The sequence below is a fragment of the Colossoma macropomum genome, unplaced genomic scaffold (genome assembly GCF_904425465.1).
Source record: "Colossoma macropomum unplaced genomic scaffold, Colossoma_macropomum, whole genome shotgun sequence".
In the NCBI taxonomy this organism is placed as follows: Eukaryota; Metazoa; Chordata; class Actinopteri; order Characiformes; family Serrasalmidae; genus Colossoma; species Colossoma macropomum.
Genome location: NW_023494805.1, coordinates 1985809 through 2004828, shown reverse-complemented (window position 1 = coordinate 2004828; position 19020 = coordinate 1985809). Strand labels below are relative to the sequence as shown.

Below are 19020 nucleotides of genomic sequence, written 5' to 3'. Positions count from 1 at the left end.
AGCATTTTTAAATTATGTATACCTTTAAATTTGACCATGTTAGCCTCAATTAGACTTCATTCATTATTAGCATGTTAGCGTTTTTAAATGATGCACACTTATACATTGGTACCTGTTAGCCTCAGTTACATTTCATTCATTATTAGCATGTTAGCATTTTTAAATGATATACACATTTAAATTTGGCCTCGTTAGCCTTAATGAGACTTCATTCATTATTAGCATGTTAGCATTTTTAAATGCTGTGCACCGTTAAATTAAATGATTCCACAGGAAACGTCAGTGTCCTGATTCATCATCAGCGAACACCACGGCTGAAACAGAGTGGAGGCCCGAATCAGACAGAAGGATAAAGCAGATCAGATCAGTTCTCTGAGAGACCAAAGGGCAGAGCGAGTGTTTTTACCTCCTGGGACCTCCGTGAGCTCGTTGAGAGGAGGAACCGTCTCCAGCGTGTTAGCGTAGGTTTTAGCCGCCTGTCTCTGATTGTGCCGGGCCTCGATCTCCTTCTTCGTCCGAGGAATTCGGCATTTAAAGATGCAGCAGAGCGTTATGACTGTGAAAGGAAGACAGAGGAAAGGACTCATCACTCCCATCAGACCACAGTACAGCACACAGACTCATCAGACCACAGTACAGCACAGAGACTCATCAGACCACAGTACAGCACACAGACTCATCAGACCACAGTACAGCACACAGACTCATCAGACCACAGTACAGCACAGAGACTCATCAGACCACAGTACAGCACAGAGACTCATCAGACCACAGTACAACACAGAGACTCATCAGACCACAGTACAGCACACAGACTCATCAGACCACAGTACAGCACACAGACTCATCAGACCACAGTACAGCACAGAGACTCATTAGACCACAGTACAGCACAGACTCATCAGACCACAGTACAGCACACAGACTCATCAGACCACAGTACAGCACACAGACTCGTCAGACCACAGTACAGCACACAGACTCGTCAGACCACAGTACAGCACACAGACTCGTCAGACCACAGTACAGCACACAGACTCGTCAGACCACAGTACAGCACACAGACTCAGACCACATCACAGCACATAGACTCGTCAGACCACAGTACAGCACACAGACTCATCAGACCACAGTACAGCACACAGACTCGTCAGACCACAGTACAGCACACAGACTCATCAGACCACAGTACAGCACAGAGACTCGTCAGACCACAGTACAGGACACAGACTCATCAGACCACAGTACAGCACACAGACTCGTCAGACCACAGTACAGGACACAGACTCATCAGACCACAGTACAGGACACAGACTCATCAGACCACAGTACAGCACATAGACTCGTCAGACCACATTACAGGACACAGACTCATCAGACCACAGTACAGCACACAGACTCATCAGACCACAGTACAGCACAGAGACTCATCAGACCACAGTACAGCACACAGACTCAGACCACATCACAGCACACAGACTAATCAGACCACAGTACAGCACACAGACTCGTCAGACCACAGTACAGCACAGAGACTCGTCAGACCACAGTACAGCACACAGACTCATCAGACCACAGTACAGCACAGAGACTCATCAGACCACAGTACAGCACACAGACTCGTCAGACCACAGTACAGCACACAGACTCGTCAGACCACAGTACAGCACAGAGACTCATCAGACCACAGTACAGCACACAGACTCGTCAGACCACAGTACAGCACACAGACTCATCAGACCACAGTACAGCACAGAGACTCATCAGACCACAGTACAGCACACAGACTCATCAGACCACAGTACAGCACACAGACTCATCAGACCACAGTACAGCACACAGACTCATCAGACCACAGTACAGCACACAGACTCGTCAGACCACAGTACAGCACAGAGACTCGTTTTCTCTACACTAAAGTACTTTTCAGCATTGCGTAATTCACTTGAAACCTGTTTGACTCTCAGCTGCAGTTCACAGTGTAAAAACTATGTTTTAACTTTAAGTAGTCAGTATTCAGGCTGTCAACTTATGATTTTTCTGAAGTTCTGATGATTCTAAAGCAATATGAACACCAACTTTTATAAATTAATATCCCCCAAAGTTTAACGAAACAGACAAAAAACGCAGATAATTTACCATGATAAGAAGCTTCTGTTACTTGATACCTATTGTAGCGTCATAGCTCCTGATGGCTATGCAGTTAGCACCATGCTAATCAGTGCCAATAATTACTTGCTACCTATTGTAGCCTCATAGCTACTGTTAGGTTTGCAGTTAGCACCATGCTAATCGATTCTAATAACCTTCCGTTACTTGCTACCTATTGTAGCCTCATAGCTCCTCTTAGCTATGCAGTTAGCACCGTGCTAATCGGTTCTAATAAGCTTCTGTTACTTGCTACCTGTTGTAGCCTCATAGCTCCTGTTAGATATGCAGTTAGCACCGTGCTAATCGGTTCTAATAAGCTTCTGTTACTTGCTACCTGTTGTAGCGTCATAGCTACTGTTAGCTATGCAGTTAGCACCATGCTAATTGGTTCTAATAACCTTCCATTACCTGCTACCTGTCGTAGCCTCATAGCTCCTGTTAGCTATGCAGTTAGCACCATGCTAATTGGTGGGATATGAGCTTTCTTTAGTTGTTAGCTATGTTAGCTTTGTAGCAGTGTATGTCTACAGAAGCGGTTGATCGTTCACTAGTTTTGGCCTAAGAGGGTAAAACTGTACATTTGGTTTTCACTCTATCTTCCCATAAACATTTCCGAAACATCAAAAATCAAGAACTTACTAATCGCCAGGATGAACATGGAGAAGATTCCAACGACCTGCCATAACCGGAGACCCCAGAAGACCACAGTCTCAGAGGTGATGGGGTCCGGCTTTGGTGGGGGGTCCGTAGGAAGGAGCTGTGGTGGGAGACATCAGAGAAGTGTATGAATTTCTACCCACATTACTGCTTCGTTTCTGCCGTATCAGAAATGATTTCCACCTGTTTCATATCCTGTAGACCAGAGTTTCTCAACCTGTGGGCTGCAGACCACCAGTGGGCCGTGAAGGACTCTCTAGTGGTCCGCAGGCCTGAACTCAGGGGGAGGCAGTAGTTCACAGTGGGCCGGTAGAGACGTATAAACAAAAATGCCGCAGTCGCAGGCTAATTAGACATCATCAGTCTGAGACGATGCAGCCGCCAGCGTGCAGCGCAGTCAGCCAGAGACTGATAGGTTCTTCAGGGTGTTTCTCCTGCTGTGTTCGGTGTGGACCTATCAAACGTTTTCTGTAGTTTGACATGTGTGAACACTCCACCCGTATTTGGGTCTGAAACAAACATACGAAACCCGCGGGTCTCGGTCAGCTTCCAACCGAACCCTGTTCAGTTCACTGCTGGTGGGACGCATCGTACGATGAAACGAGGGAATCATCAGGCTTTCCTCTTCTTCTATCAGCAGGTCGGCGCTGTACCGTCAGTATAATCTGCCTGTTTTAACGTCTGACTTATTGCTCTCATATCGTTCCTGCAGCTCCAGCTGCAGCTGATAAAAACGACAAACGAGCCATAAAATTATACTGAAGATCTGTGTTTGATTTCTGGCCGAACATCAGCGACCTGAGTGGTTAGACTCAGCTTGATAAACTAATGGCAAAGAAGTGTCTGTGTGGGTTTCCTCCGGGTTCTCCGGTTTCCTCCCACCGTCCAAAGACGTGCAGTCAGGCCAACTGGACATGCTAAACCGCCCCTAGGTGTGAGTGTGTGTGTGTGTGAATGTATGTGTCTGTCTGTCTGCCCTGCGATGGACTGGTGACCTGCTGGGATAGGCTCCAGCTCCCCCCGCAACCCAGAAGGATAAGCGGCTTAGAAGATGTTACGTTTTTCAACATAACTGCAAATTTTGGTTTCTGTGATTGTAGTTAAATGGACGACCTGATCTTTTTCAGTCCCTAATTTACAGGTTTTCATGGTGAGCAATTAAGAAAAAAAAAGAAAACTATTAAAAAAAAGTTGATTTTAGGTTTTCTGTGGGCGGCTATGCTTTATAGTTATAAACAGGTGGGCCTTGGGGTGAAAAAGGTTGAGAAGCCCTGCTGTGACCACTGAGTCCTCAGCACAGTCCTGGACACCCATGTACGCACATTGCTTTGCTTCATCTACCTGCCTGATTCCACTCACTTGGGTCGGGAGATTTTCCAGTCAAAACTGTGTACAAGTACAAGTTGTCCATTGTGCAGGTGAATAATCTGATATCTAACTTCCTCACAAACATCTCCTAAAATGAGGAGCTTCTACTTAACGGCTGTTTTGACTGGAAATGAAATAAACCCAGCTAACTCAGCTTTATGGCTCTTACACTGAATCAGCACTAATATTCAGAATAAAAACGTAAACGTTTGTGTAGAGTGATGATGAATTAGCATTATGCAAATGACATCATGCTGATTGGCTATTTCTAGCTCACACTCTCTGTTAGCCTGTTAGCATGTTTAAGCTTTTTGTTTTTCAGATCAGTGAGAATAAAATCTGTGCAGAGCTTTACAGAAGAAGCTAATGTTAAAGCTGCTATAGTAACAAACTAAAGGCTAAATGAAAAAGGCTTTTTACATAGTCAACAATGTAGCTGTGGTTATTGTCATTATTTCATACGTATTATTATTATTATTATTATTATTATTATTTGTTTGTGTTGTTATTATTGTTGTGGTCACTCTTTCAATGCTGGACGTTACACTGACGCCAATGAAGACACACTGAATATAAACATGAATCTAAAGATTATGACACTATTAGATTTAAAAAGTCGAGCCTCTCCTCTCGTTACCTCCCTCTGTTCATCTCTCTCTCTCTTTACCTCCCTCATTCTCTATTTACTTCTCTCTCTCTGTTCATCTCTCTCTCTCTTTACCTCCCTCATTCTCTATTTACTTCTCTCTCTCTGTTCATCTCTCTCTCTCTCTCTTTACCTCCCTTATTCTCTATTTACTTCTCTCTCTGTTCATCTCTCTCTCTCTTTACCTCTCTCATTCTCTATTTACTTCTCTCTTTCTGTTCATCTCTCTCTCTCTCTCTTTACCTCCCTCATTCTCTATTTACTTCTCTCACTCTGTTCATCTCTCTCTCTCTTTACCTCCCTCATTCTCTATTTACTTCTCTCTCTCTCTGTTCATCTCTCTCTCTCTACCTCCCTCATTCTCTGTTTACTTCTCTCTCTCTGTTCATATCTCTCTCTCTACCTCCCTCATTCTCTATTTACTTCTCTCTCTGTTCATCTCTCTCTCTCTACCTCCCTCATTCTCTATTTACTTCTCTCTCTCTCTCTCTCTCTCTCTCACTCTTTACCTCCCTCATTCTCTATTTACTTCTCTCTCTCTCTCTCTCTCTCACTCTTTACCTCCCTCATTCTCTATTTACTTCTCTCTCTCTGTTCATCTCTCTCTCTCTCTCTTTACCTCCCTCATTCTCTATTTACTTCTCTCTCTCTGTTCATCTCTCTCTCTCTCTCTTTACCTCCCTCATTCTCTATTTACTTCTCTCTCTCTGTTCATCTCTCTCTCTTTACCTCCCTCATTCTCTATTTACTTCTCTCTCTCTGTTCATCTCTCTCTCTTTACCTCCCTCATTCTCTATTTATTTCTCTCTCTGTTCATCTCTCTCTCTTTACCTCCCTCATTCTCTATTTACTTCTCTCTCTGTTCATCTCTCTCTCTCTACCTCCCTCATTCTCTATTTACTTCTCTCTCTCTCTCTGTTGATATTTCTCTCTCCCTCCTTCTTTCTCTCCGTTCATCTCTCTCTCTCTCTCTCTCTGTTCATCTCTCTCTCTCTGTTCATCTCTCTTTCTCTCTCTGTTCATGTCGCTCCCTCCCTCTCATGTCGCTCCCTCTCTCACACATCTCTCTTTCTCTCTCTGTTCATCTCTCTCTCACTCTCGCTCTGTGTGTTCATCTCTCTCATTCTGTTCATCTCTTGCTCTCTCTCTGTTCATGTCTCTCTCTCTACCTCACTCTGTGTTCATCGTTCTCTCTTCCTTCTCTCTTTCTCACTCTCTTTACCTCTCTGTCTCCCTCTTCATCTATCTTTCTTTCTCTCTAACTCTGTATCCCTCTCTCTGTTCATCTTTCTTTCACACTCTCTTTCTCTCTCCCCCTCTGTCTATGTTGCTGTCTCACTATCTCTCTTTTTCTTTCTTTCTTTCCCTATCGTTTGTCCTTTCATCCTTTCCTCCTCTGTATCTCCCCCCCCCCTCTCTCCTGTCGTTCTGTCGTTCTGTCGTTCTCTGTGCTGGAGATGCTCCTGTATGAATACAGGACTCTGTGATGCAGCGACGGGTGAGGGTTGAATGTCAGAGCTGTCAGAGCTGGGGATTCAGTCATGTTACAGTCAGGAGTGTCAGCAGGTGTCAGAACTGTGAATGAATAAGTAAATAAACCTGTCTGTAAATCGTAAGAGAGAAAGAGAAAAACAGCGTAAAAACAGAGACAGAAAGAAGGAGAGAGAGAGAGAGAGAGAGAGAGAGAGAGAGAGAGAGAGAGATTAAGAAGGATAAGCAGACTCTAGCTGAATAGATGACTAGACTAGGTCTGTATCATACAGGCAGTCAGATTCATACAGTAAAACAGTAGAACGTTACAGGGAAACCCAAGCAATTTTTCAAAATTATTGCATAATAGTTAACATGGCAGAGTCCTTCAGAGTGGTTTGGTGTGAAACGCTCTGTTCTAGATAAACTGACTGAGTCTGAATTGTTCACAGTGGTAGTGAGAGGAACCAGGCGTCCACCTCTAAAAGCTCCCTCACAGAAAGTTACTACATGAAATGGTTATGAATTCACTGCCTGATGACTGAGACACTGTTTTATGATAGTTTTAAGAAGTTTTTGTTCTTAAACTCCATTCATGGTGGAGGGATACAAAATATGCAGGGCGCTGTGAGGCAAAATAGTCCCCAAACAAAACTTATTATTATTTTAGATTTTCCAGTATTTTCCATCATCAACATTCCATTGGATAGTAAATAAAATGTCTATATTTGTGTTGTAGTCATGGCGACCCCTTGTTCCTATCACCACCACTGTAAAGAGATCTGAACCATTTCACACCAAACCACTCTGAATCTCTCTGTTTACATCTCAAACACTCAACTACAAGGAAATTTTGAAAAATTGGTGGAATTCCCCTTTAAGACAGCAGCAGAGGGAGATCATCGTTAGAAAGAGCCGGAAACACGCAGAGACACAGCGAGAACCTTCAGCGCAGAGGTTTCACATTTCTGATTAAACAAGGCTACGGTCAAAGGTCAGGACCAGCAGAAGATAACGCCGCTGTACCGCACCGTCACCCGGACGATGGAGAGCAGGACGGCGGGACAGGAGCGGAACTGCAGCATGAAATATTTGTCTGAACTGGTCAGAGCCTGATTATTCCCGTCAAGGTTTGCTCGGCTTCAGACACCATTTCTCAAATATTTGTCGAGCAAGATTCACCGATATGAGCCTCCTCACCGATGTGAGGAGATGCATCATGGGTAATTGGACTATGCTCTGACCTCACAGCTCAACTCTGTAGAACAAAACAATAAATAGTCTTCTCCTTAAAAGTCTTACTTATTAGAGGACGACAAGGTCAAGAAGTTTTCTGAAGTTTGGGACAGGTTACACAGCGTCTGCTGCTGGGAGTTTACGGCACTGCTGAACCAGAGCTGAACCAGAGCTGAACCAGAGCACATCACAGCCTCAGAAGCTCCACCTACAGAGACACACTGACTGTCTGAGTTTTATTTTAGTGGCCTTTAAATGGCCTTTGTGACTATAATATTGTGACTTACATACAGATTGGCTACCCACACTGCCACATGCACATACATGCTGTTGGGTTAGGACTGAGTTTTGTCAGCTAACTGATTTCAGACAGAATTTTGTGGGCTACAGTCGAGTTCAGACTGAATTTTGTGGGCTACAGTCGAGTTCAGACAGAATTTTGTGGGCTACAGTCGAGTTCAGACAGAATTTTGTGGGGCTACAGTCGAGTTCAGACTGAATTTTGTGGGCTACAGTCGAGTTCGGACAGAATTTTGTGGGCTACAGTCGAGTTCAGACAGAATTTTGTGGGCTGCAGTCGGTTCAGACAGAATTTTGTGGGCTACAGTCGAGTTCAGACAGAATTTTGTGGGGCTACAGTCGAGTTCAGACAGAATTTTGTGGGCTACAGTCGGTTCAGACAGAATTTTGTGGGCTACAGTCGAGTTCAGACTGAATTTTGTGGGCTACAGTCGGTTCAGACAGAATTTTGAGGGCTACAGTTGAGTTCAGACTGAATTTTGTGGGCTACAGTCGGTTCAGACAGAATTTTGTGGGCTACAGTCGAGTTCAGACTGAATTTTGTGGGCTACAGTCGGTTCAGACAGAATTTTGTGGGCTACAGTCGAGTTCAGACAGAATTTTGTGGGCTACAGTCGAGTTCAGACAGAATTTTGTGGGCTACAGTCGGTTCAGACTGAATTTTGTGGGCTACAGTCGAGTTCAGACAGAATTTTGTAGGCTACAGTCGGTTCAGACAGAATTTTGTGGGCTACAGTCGAGTTCAGACTGAATTTTGTGAGCTACAGTCGGTTCAGACTGAATTTTGTGGGGCTACAGTCGGTTCAGACTGAATTTTGTGGGGCTACAGTCGGTTCAGACAGAATTTTGTGGGCTACAGTCGGTTCAGACAGAATTTTGTGGGGCTACAGTCGAGTTCAGACTGAATTTTGTGGGCTACAGTCGAGTTCAGACAGAATTTTGTGGGCTACAGTCGGTTCAGACAGAATTTTGTGGGCTACAGTCAAGTTCAGACAGAATTTTGTGGGCTACAGTCGGTTCAGACTGAATTTTGTGAGCTACAGTCGGTTCAGACTGAATTTTGTGAGCTACAGTCGGTTCAGACTGAATTTTGTGGGCTACAGTCGAGTTCAGACAGAATTTTGTGGGCTACAGACGGTTCAGACAGAATTTTGTGAGCTACAGTCGGTTCAGACTGAATTTTGTGAGCTACAGTCGAGTTCAGACAGAATTTTGTGGGCTACAGACGGTTCAGACAGAATTTTGTGGGGCTACAGACGGTTCAGACAGAATTTTGTGGGCTACAGTCGGTTCAGACTGAATTTTGTGGGCTACAGTCGGTTCAGACTGAATTTTGTGGGCTACAGTCGGTTCAGACAGAATTTTGTGGGCTACAGTCGAGTTCAGACTGAATTTTGTGGGCTACAGTCGAGTTCAGACAGAATTTTGTGGGCTACAGTTGCATTCAGACAGAAGTTTGTTGGGCTACCATTGATCAGATGGAAGTTCAATCAGGTTTTTTTTGAGCTACAGTCAATTTAGGACAGAATATTGCTTGTGTAAGATCAGATTCAGACAGAATTTTGTTATGTTGTAATTGGATCAGACAGTTTTGTTGTGTTACAGTGAAGTTGGGACAGATTTTTTAGGGTCATGGTGGGGTCCATACAGATTTTTTTGAGTGATAAGGCAGGTTGGAACAGAGTTTTGTCAGGTGACAGATGGGTTCAGACAGAATTTTGATTAGTTACAACTGGGACTGCCACACCTGCCTTTTGTGAATGACTGGTGGCTCCTGTTTTAGATTATATTCAGGTTTAGTTCAAACGGAACCTTTTAGATTATATTCAGGTTTGGTTCTAGCTGTCACCTGTAAGTTCTTCAAGCGTTTGTGATGTCCAAGGGCACAGCAGGACATGAGCAAGAACCACCTTAGAACAAATTGAACCTGGGATTCAGGATGTTGAGACAAAATCCACTGAATGGCAAAACATGTGTGCAGTTGCTTTTCTGCAGTAGGTCTCAGCAGGTCACCTGTAAATCCAATTCCGGATTACACTGAGCTTTCATGTGAAGATGTGGGGCAGCTCGCACAAGGGAGTGTGCAGGGAGTTTGATAGTGTGCGTGTGTGTGTGTGTGTGTGTGTGTGTGTGTGTGTGTGTGTGGATGATGCTTTGAAGTAAAGTTTGTGTTTGTGAGATGAACAACATGCATTTGGAATGAGAACCCAGGGAGCGCGTTCTCCTTCATCTTCATCTCTTTCTAAGACTCCACTTTTTCCCACCACCTGAAATGTAGTGATTTCATGTCCTTATCTACAACATGCTACATATGTTGGATAGATGTTTTCAAATCAAACAATCTGTATAGCAGTGACATTTTCCTCATCACTCACTGGTTTGTCACCAGGATCTTTCCGTCCCAACCAAACCAAACGGCTGCTACGGAGCATCAAACCACATGTTGTCAATCATGGAGTATCCACTAAAATATGCAATTTAATCCATTTGTATTCTATTTTTTCACAGCTACCTCAGAATAAAGTCGGTCACACCAGTGACTTCAGCTAAAAGCTTCATATGAAATCATGAGCTAAATGAGAAAATCTCTGATAACTGAAAGACACAGTGGACTCACCATGTGCTTTTCTTCATAGATCCTCAGAAAACAGGCAAAAGGAAGTCAAGTGATGTCATCAGTGTGACTTTTATTTCAAAATAAGAGGTTTTTTGTTACTGCAGTAACACCAGTGACACGACTCCTGGGGAACTTTCATTATATATTTTATAATATGTATTTGTTTTCTTTATGTCATTTAATTCATATATTCCATAGTCATGTATAGATTATTGCAGTTAAAATTGCAGAAAAACATTTTTTTTCTTCAAAATATGGCTTCAGCCTTCACACATGACTGTGAGGACGAGCTCTTCTGTGGTGCTTGGAATTCAATATGATTGATTTGAAAACCAATATTGCTAAATTGAGGCTCAAGAAGGTGTAATTGTTAAAATAACTTATTGTTTTATTTTAAAATGTAAATAAATTGTAACCCTAACATGCTTTTTAAGTGTAATATATCTGTAAACACAAAAATGGATGTTTCTGTAGAATGACCCATTTTTTGGCTACTCTCGGGTTCAGACACACTGTAAAACTCACTGCACATCATATTGAAATAATTAAGTTAATACAACTTAAACACTACGGAAATTTGGAGTAACAATCTGAAAAAAATCAAATTAACTCAAAAATGAATTGTTGCAATAGTAACTCAGTCATTTTGAGTAAGACTGTTTTTTCAGCATATTCTGAGTCGAGGTAACTTTATTTAAATGTGTTAAATTCACTATTTTTATTTAACTTGACTTTACATGCAAATGCAAACAGGCCAATAATGGGTTGTTTTTAAAGACTGTTAAAAATTTAGTGTGGCTTAATGTGATAAACAGCATAAATGTTTACTTTTAAATGATTTGCTTTTTTCGTAACTTTATTTTGATTTCAGACTCAAAGATCCCATCAAATGTTGAATAAACTTATTTCAATTTAGTTTAGACTCTAAGATTAACTTGATAAATGTTTGGTCAAAGCAAACCTTCTCCAGTAAAACTCACATCATTCCTATTGGCTCTTAGTACCATTTATTTACATATTGGGCGTGTCTCTTCACCGTCTGTGTGTTGTCACTCTCCCCAGACTAGCTTCCCTTGAGTCACTCGTTCTGTAAACTATAATGATTCATACTAATCAGTACTGATGAAAAATCAGTGTTGGGGGAGCTGAGATACTAAGTTCCTCTTGGCTGAATTTGGTTCTACTGTGTCTAAAGGCTACAAAGACTACATCTGTACTCTGGACTGCACCATAAATGTCTGGAGAGGTGGTCTGTAGTGATATGAAGGCGACGAGACCTTACAAGTGTCTATGATCATATCTCTGCAATGCAATACAATATGAATTTATCCAAACAAGAGCCTAGCGGTGAATTTAATTTACAATTACTGGTTATTTTAGTTATTTTGAGTTAGAACAACTTAAACAAAAGTCCCCTAATACTCAATTTAATATCAACAAAACAAATAGAGTCAGTACAATTTATTCAATTTACTTAAGTGTAAATGCGTTGTTGAACATTTGAGGTAATCAGTTTCCTCAAATCATTTGAGTTGACTTAACTCATCAGGTTTTACAGTGCAGAATTTTGTTGGGCTACAGTCCGAATTTTGCCGAGCTACCTCTGAGCACCTGTCTGAGACACTTTTATTTTTGGTCACTGGTTTATCTCCTGGATCTCTCCTTTGTATAATCCAACTGGTGAATGGAAGATGGTAATGAAATGTCATTTGCCTGCCAAATGCCAGAGACCATTTCCTTTCTTTGCCAGTCTGACCTAAGGTATCAGCTAACTTGCTAACTGGGGATCTGCTTTTCTGCGGAGTTTAGTTCCAACCTGCATCTAATATGCTAGCCCTCTGCTAACATGCTAACACCAATGCATCTGATCCAGCCAGTCAATTACATCGGAAGAGGTTAATTAGCCAGAGTAGGTGTGGAAGACTGCAGTTGGGGCCAGTCTCTGCATAACGGTAGATCCCCATGACCAGGGTTAGTGACCACTGCTATAGAGGCTAAAGGATCATCTCTGTAAGAGATGTACAGGTACATTTACAACAGGTGTATCAATAGTAAAACATTTAAGTGATTTCTACGTTTTTGTGTCCGGGGAAATTGTTTCTTGTTTTTCAGTGGTGATCCATGACTATTAAAGCTAGGCTTTCAATTTGGGCCAAAAAATACCAAAACTCGTCCAAAACACGAGGAAAAATCTACTTCTGCAATGATGCTAATTTCTGCTAGCATCCCTTGAGGATTATACTGGTTTGTTAGCACTAAGCTGAAGGCGATTCACATGAATACTTTTTGCCCATTCTAGAGTAAACAATGTATATAGCGGCTTTCTCAAACCCAAGAACGCTTTACAAAAAAATCAGAAAATAACAGCTAGTGAGGGGGGATTACAATGACCATGGTACAGAGTCACTTAGCTAGCCCAAAAAGAGTCTTTAGCTGCAGGAACAGTCACTCTACGTCTACGGTGCTTCACACAGACAGCCAGCCAGGAATGCCTTGAAGGCCGAAAAAGTCCTTAACCACGAAGGGGTAGCATTTTCCTGCAGCCGAACACCACCAGTCCAGGAAGCCTCATAGCTGCAGCGCAGCGACACCCAGGCGGCCAGCCCTGACAGCCACGTAGCTGTGATGTAGCATTGCTTAGGCAGCTGGAGCAAGAGGCCTCGTAGCTGCCGCATAGCGCTACTCATGCAGCCAAACACTGCTGGTCCAGGCAGCCCCACAGCTGCAATGCTGTGTCATCCAAGCAGCCAGCCCAGCAGCCACGTATCTACGATGTCATGTTGATCAGATCCCTGGTTCAGGCAGCTTCGTAGCCACAATACAGCGTCACTCAAGCGGCCCGGTCCAGGCCACATTATAGCTGTGATGTAGCATCACCCAAACAGCTAGTCAGAAGTCTCTGAGCCACGGGTGGAGAATCACTCTCGGCTGGATCTCGGTGGAATGGCAAATTCCTCAGCTAGGGAAACTTTAAAATATTCACACAAACAATACAATACAAAACAAAACAAACAAAAAACGATGTAAAGCAGCAGCCATACTGCGCCAGCGTATTACAACAGAACTGAACACGCACATGTACATTCGCCTGGACTGGTCACCTGATATCCTTTCTTTGCTGCAAGTTCATTAACACTTGGGCTCAGATTCTGAGCTGCTGAGATGCCGTTTAGTGTTTATAGTGGTTGAACTGCAGCTGCAATGCAGCTAGTGTGTTTAGTGATATGACTAGTGTGGAATTGTGTAGAATTGAGGTGTAACCACTGTCTCTTAGATTGCTTTTGGCAGTGCATGCTGGGAACTGTAGTGCAGTGCACTGTGAAACGGGCTAATATTACCAGAAAATTAAAATACTTTTAGAGGATTTGTAGAGGATTGTGTTGAGGGCATGATCTGGTTGTGTTTGTCACATGGGGTCTTGACTACTGGACCTACTGGAAATCTAAACAATGACTTCCTAATTATGCTGGTAGTTAATCTACCGTGTAAGGCCTTCAGTCCAGCTCCTGAAGTCCTAACCAATGGGAGAGCTTGACTGTATCCATTTTTTTAGGTCTCAGAAATATTCAGGCCTTCTCTGGAAAGCCCTGAGTGTTCTGCAGTGCTGTTTTCTGCATTGCTAAAGGAGGTGCCGAAATGTCCGATTGAAACGAGCTGTTGTTTTTGGCGCAGGTTAGTGTTCAGGCCCAGGAAAGGTCACGATGGAGACAGTGTGACAGATCTATTTACATCACCATCATGGTGCATCAGCGGGAGCTCGGCTGATTGATCGTTCGCTGTTCATCAGGAACAGGACGCCATCCTCTGTGTGACGGCCACAAGACACGACATGCTCCCCTTCGGCAGAAAGCAGTTTAATATTGACGTCTGCATCTCGGTCAATAAACACGGGCAGCAGAACCCGTACGGTCTCCTGCTGGGATTTATCACCAGCCACTAAAAGCTGCAGGCTGAAAAGGCATTAGCTTAGTGTTGTGGAGGCGGATGCTGTGTCCAGGGCTTAGGTTCGAGTGACTGGACACAGCAGGCCACCATGTTATTGGATGGGTGCGGTTCTCCATATAACCGTATGTTTGGTGGTTTTTTATTTACACTGCCTGTCCAAAGTTTGGGTACACCTTGCTTCAGTTTAAGGGACTACATTGTACAGTTTTCTTATAGTTCTCATTTTCCTCTTTTTTATGTAAAAATAAAATCATAAATCATTTTTACATGACCATTTTTCAACCAGCCGCATTATACATGCTGTTTTTATTACTGCACCATGAAAACTGATGCAGTGCAAAGATTTGGGCGCCCCTGCTCACATTCGACGTTGTTGATTTTCTAAATAAGTGTAAAACAGAAGTTTGGGGCTGAGGGGGACTGAGAGGGCTGCAGCCACCCCACATTTCAGGTCTGTTTAACTGCTAAAATGAAAAATAACAACTAAAGAACACCGAAACAGACCCACACACTTCTTTTAGGGTGGAGTTTGTATCTTTATATGCAAAAGTTTGGGTGCACATCTGGTCGAATTCCATGTTGTTGTTGATTTTCTCAGTGTAAGTAAGTGAACATATCGTCTACAGAGACACACTTCTGCACAGTATAATACACAATCATTGTTTATTCCATGATTTTACCATATTAGAGGAAAATAAAACAGAAAAGGTGGCAGGTTCTGGCACATTGTGTACTGTGTTTGTTTGTTTTTCAAGATGCTAACTCAGCAAATCAATAGAAATGACTTAAAATGTTTAGAGAAATGCTCAGTAAAACAGTTCTCTGTAGAGGATGTGTTAACTTATTTTCACCTAGAAAAATGTCATATATGCAAATGAGCTCTGTTCTGATTGCCTGTTCTGCATTGTGTGTCACTCAAAAAGCACTGCAGGCTGAAACACTCCTTATAACATCATCGTGAATGGGCGGGGCTAAACTGCCATCAGCCCAATGGATGGATGTATATAACCAGTTAAAAGCTTAGACACAGTTTTCCTTGTTTTTAAGGTTGTTTTTAAGGTTAAACTGTGTTGTTATCCGATTTGTATTATTCTTCTCCTCTTTTATTCAAATTTATTTTTCCAGATTTTTTGCCGTGTAACTCGTCCTGCAGTTTTTGAGACATCAACACCATTCCAACGCAGAATGTCTGGTCTGATTGTGAGACTTGTGCTTGCAGATAGCTTTTTGACTGGATGCATGGATTCCATGTAGCAATGGAATTTTTTCCATAGGAATGAATGGGGTGAAAAATTGCATGTCAATCTACTGTATTTCTGCTTGACCGAAAGACACCGTTTCACATACACTATCTCAGGCCAGATATTCAATGTTGTTCTGACCTGCACTCATCCGTTTGTCTTTTTTTCCATCCCTCGTTTCTCCCATAGAGTCCCATTCATTTTCACCACCACATAAACTCTATTACTTTTTTGCCTAACAGCCACCAAACTAAATGTACTCACTCAAGGCAGTTCCCCAAGCTCTAATCCACAGCCACACTGACCCGCACTCCTCTATGTGTCGTTTTTTCATCCCTCTTTCCTCCCATAGACTCCCATTCATTTTCAACAACATGTAGCTACCACTACTAGCAACTTCCTAAGAATGACTTAAACACCTCATACGCCATGGCAACTGCCTAGCAACAATTTAGCAGCTGCATAGGAATCCATAGCAACATCTTAGCAACCAGGTGGGATACCATAGCAACTGCCTGGCAACACCAAAGCAGCCACCTCAGGTTCCATGGCAACCACCTAGCAACACCTTAGCAACCACCTGGGACACGGTAGCAACTGCCAACAACCAACTGGGATTCAATACCAAACCCCTAGCAACACCATATCAACCACCTTTGCTACCTTAGCAACCACCTAGCAACACCTTAGCAACCACCTTAGATACCATAGCAGCCACCTAGCAACCTAGCAGAAAGTGGGAACCATTTAAGCTGTGCAACCATCCGACGTTTCCTTCAGGAAACGCACGTTTCTAGTTAGTCTACTTGTTTTACTTATTATAGAATAGCAATGAAGACATCAACTATGAAAACATGGCATTATGCAGTGACCATAAAATCAAAATGATCTTCTTCTTTAAATCTTTTAGAAAGTTTTTGTCTTGGTGCAGCTTTACACACTCTGGCCATTCTGTTACGCAGCTTCATGAGGAGCCCCAGAGATGTTTTCCAACAGGTCTGAGTATCATAAAGCAGCTCTGTGCCAGCACTTTGTATATTATTCATCTTCAACATTCAGCTTCACATTCATCAAAGTGTCTTCCTTGGTATGCACAGCAGGTTTACCCAAAATTGTGAAAACTTGACATCACAACAAAGAGAGAAAATGGGCTGGGTTGGTTTCATTCTCTTCTATCAGGTGTTCCTTCAGTTGTTGTGAAGAAAAATTGCAAAGTTTAAATGGCTTTCTATTTTAACACATCCATTTATATTAGAAAAGACAGAATTCCACAGACTTCAAAGGGCAGCGCACTAACACGAGTCTTTGTTCAACTATCCTCTTCAATCACAGCAATGGCTCTGAAGTGCAAAGCAAAACACAGTAATATCACTACAACAGTGTAACAGGAAAATAGTTAAGAACAACAAGTGTCGCCCAAAGTGCTGCACAATAATGTCCCTTAAAATGACCACTAACTAATCCAGACTACACAATACATTCAACAATATAACATGCATACAAAAACTAACCAAAATAAAAACAATGAAACAAAACAGAAGAGCTACACCGGCAAGACAGAGCAAACCACGCCAGAACAGATACCGAATGCATACTCAATGATAAGACTCAAATGCCTGAGAAAATAAATGGGTTTTGACCTCTATTGTGGGGGATTCCTTTCTGAAAAGCAGTAAGACTGTTCCAGAGTCTTGGTGCAGCTACAGAAAAGGCAGGTTGCCTTTGAACCTCATCTGAAAGCGTGGACTGGCCAAGAGACTGGCCTTTCAACTGATGATACGATTGTAGGGCTTGTGATGTGGAATGGAAGCAGAGGAGGTCAGAGATATCGCCATTGAGTGTGTTTACATGCACCTAATCTGATAACTGCAGAAAATCAGATTTTCTCAGTAATCTGATCAACGTGTTTACATGCTGTTGAGTAATCAGATAATGGGGAAATTTACATGAGTCAGATAGTAATCAGATTTCTGCTTTACAACCGGCTAATAAACTCACAGATGAAGACGTGACGTAAACTTCATGCCGCAGGTTTTTATAAAAACAGTGCAGTGCAGTGACGCTGCTCGCTTATTTTCGGTACAGCAGTCTGTTCTGCACATGTGCAGACTGAGAAATCCAAAAGAAATCAGAGTAGAAGTTTACCTGCACTGAGAAATCTGATCACTGAGCTAAAATCCAGCCTCTTTATCAGATTTCTTAATCAGATTTTAAGATCAGAGTATGATGTTTACATGACTAATTGAATAATTGGAAAACTGCAGAACTCATGATCGGATTATTGATTGCATGTAAACGCACACTTATACACAAATATACACTCTGAACATTCAGAAATTGATCCCTGCAGCTCGTTCCAAACACTGGGACAGGGTCAGTTTAAGACCAGGATCATTGTTAAATGTCCAGAAGATATTTTAACATGCCTGGGTAGAAAACGAGCATCCAGGAAGGCTCTTCCTTTATGAGTGAGGATGAGTCGAAATGCAAAAAATCCATCCGCAAATAGTCCAACTGTTAAAGAACAACATTCCTCAACAGACATCTGCAAGGATTTTAGGGATCTCATCCCTCTACGGTTCATAATATCAACAGATTCAGGAAATCTGGAGAAATCTCTGTGCAATCAGCATAAACTGCACTAAAAACTGACATGCCTCTTTGATGGATGTCACCAAGTGGGCTTGGGAATACTTTGATAAACCGTGTCAGTAAAAACACTGTCACTGCAGCCATGAATCTAAGTTAAGACTGTCCTCTGCACAGTGGAAGTCATATGTCAACTGCCGACTTCTCTGGACTGAAGCTCGTCTGAAATGGACTGATGCTCAGTGGAAACTTGTATTGTGGTCTGAGGAGTCAACGTTTCAGATTATTTATGGAAATAATGGGCGTCTAGCTCTCCAGTCCAAAGAAGAAAAGAACCATCCAGATTGTTACCAGCATAAAGTTTAAAATCCAGTATCTGTCGTGGTGTGATGGGGTATTAGTGGGTAACCTGCACATCTATGAAAGCACCATTAATGCTGACCACATTTTGAACAACATATGTTGACTGTTAGACGCCATCTTTTTCAGGGATGTCCTACTTATTTGAACATGACAACACCAAGGACCATTCTGCACATGTTACAACAGCATGGCTCCTTACAGCTGCACAGATGAAGACTTGTATAACTGAAGAAAAGCAAAAAATTCAGTTTTCCAAACTGGGTCTTCAGTTCCAAAATGATTATTAAGTGCTGTTAAAAGAAAAGTTGATGTAACACAGTGGTAAACCTACTCCTGCCCCAACTTTTCTGGAACATATCACAGCCATCAAATTTGAAATAAGCATATATTTACCAAAAAAAAACTTAAAGTATAACAGTTTTCAGTTTAATACAGAT

The 19020-nt window shown here is 42.4% G+C and overlaps 1 protein-coding gene across 1 annotated transcript in view; it reads right to left on the bottom strand.

The window, feature by feature from the left end:
• tmie (transmembrane inner ear) overlaps positions 1 to 19020 on the bottom strand; it is a 58393-nt gene that overhangs the window by 24844 nt on the left and 14529 nt on the right. Inside the window, exons 2-3 of the mRNA XM_036596927.1 lie at positions 2791 to 2908; positions 407 to 556 (exon numbers count right to left, since the gene is read on the bottom strand). Of these exons, the coding sequence (XP_036452820.1) occupies positions 407 to 556; positions 2791 to 2908 (268 nt within the window). The remainder of the gene's footprint in view (positions 1 to 406; positions 557 to 2790; positions 2909 to 19020) is intronic.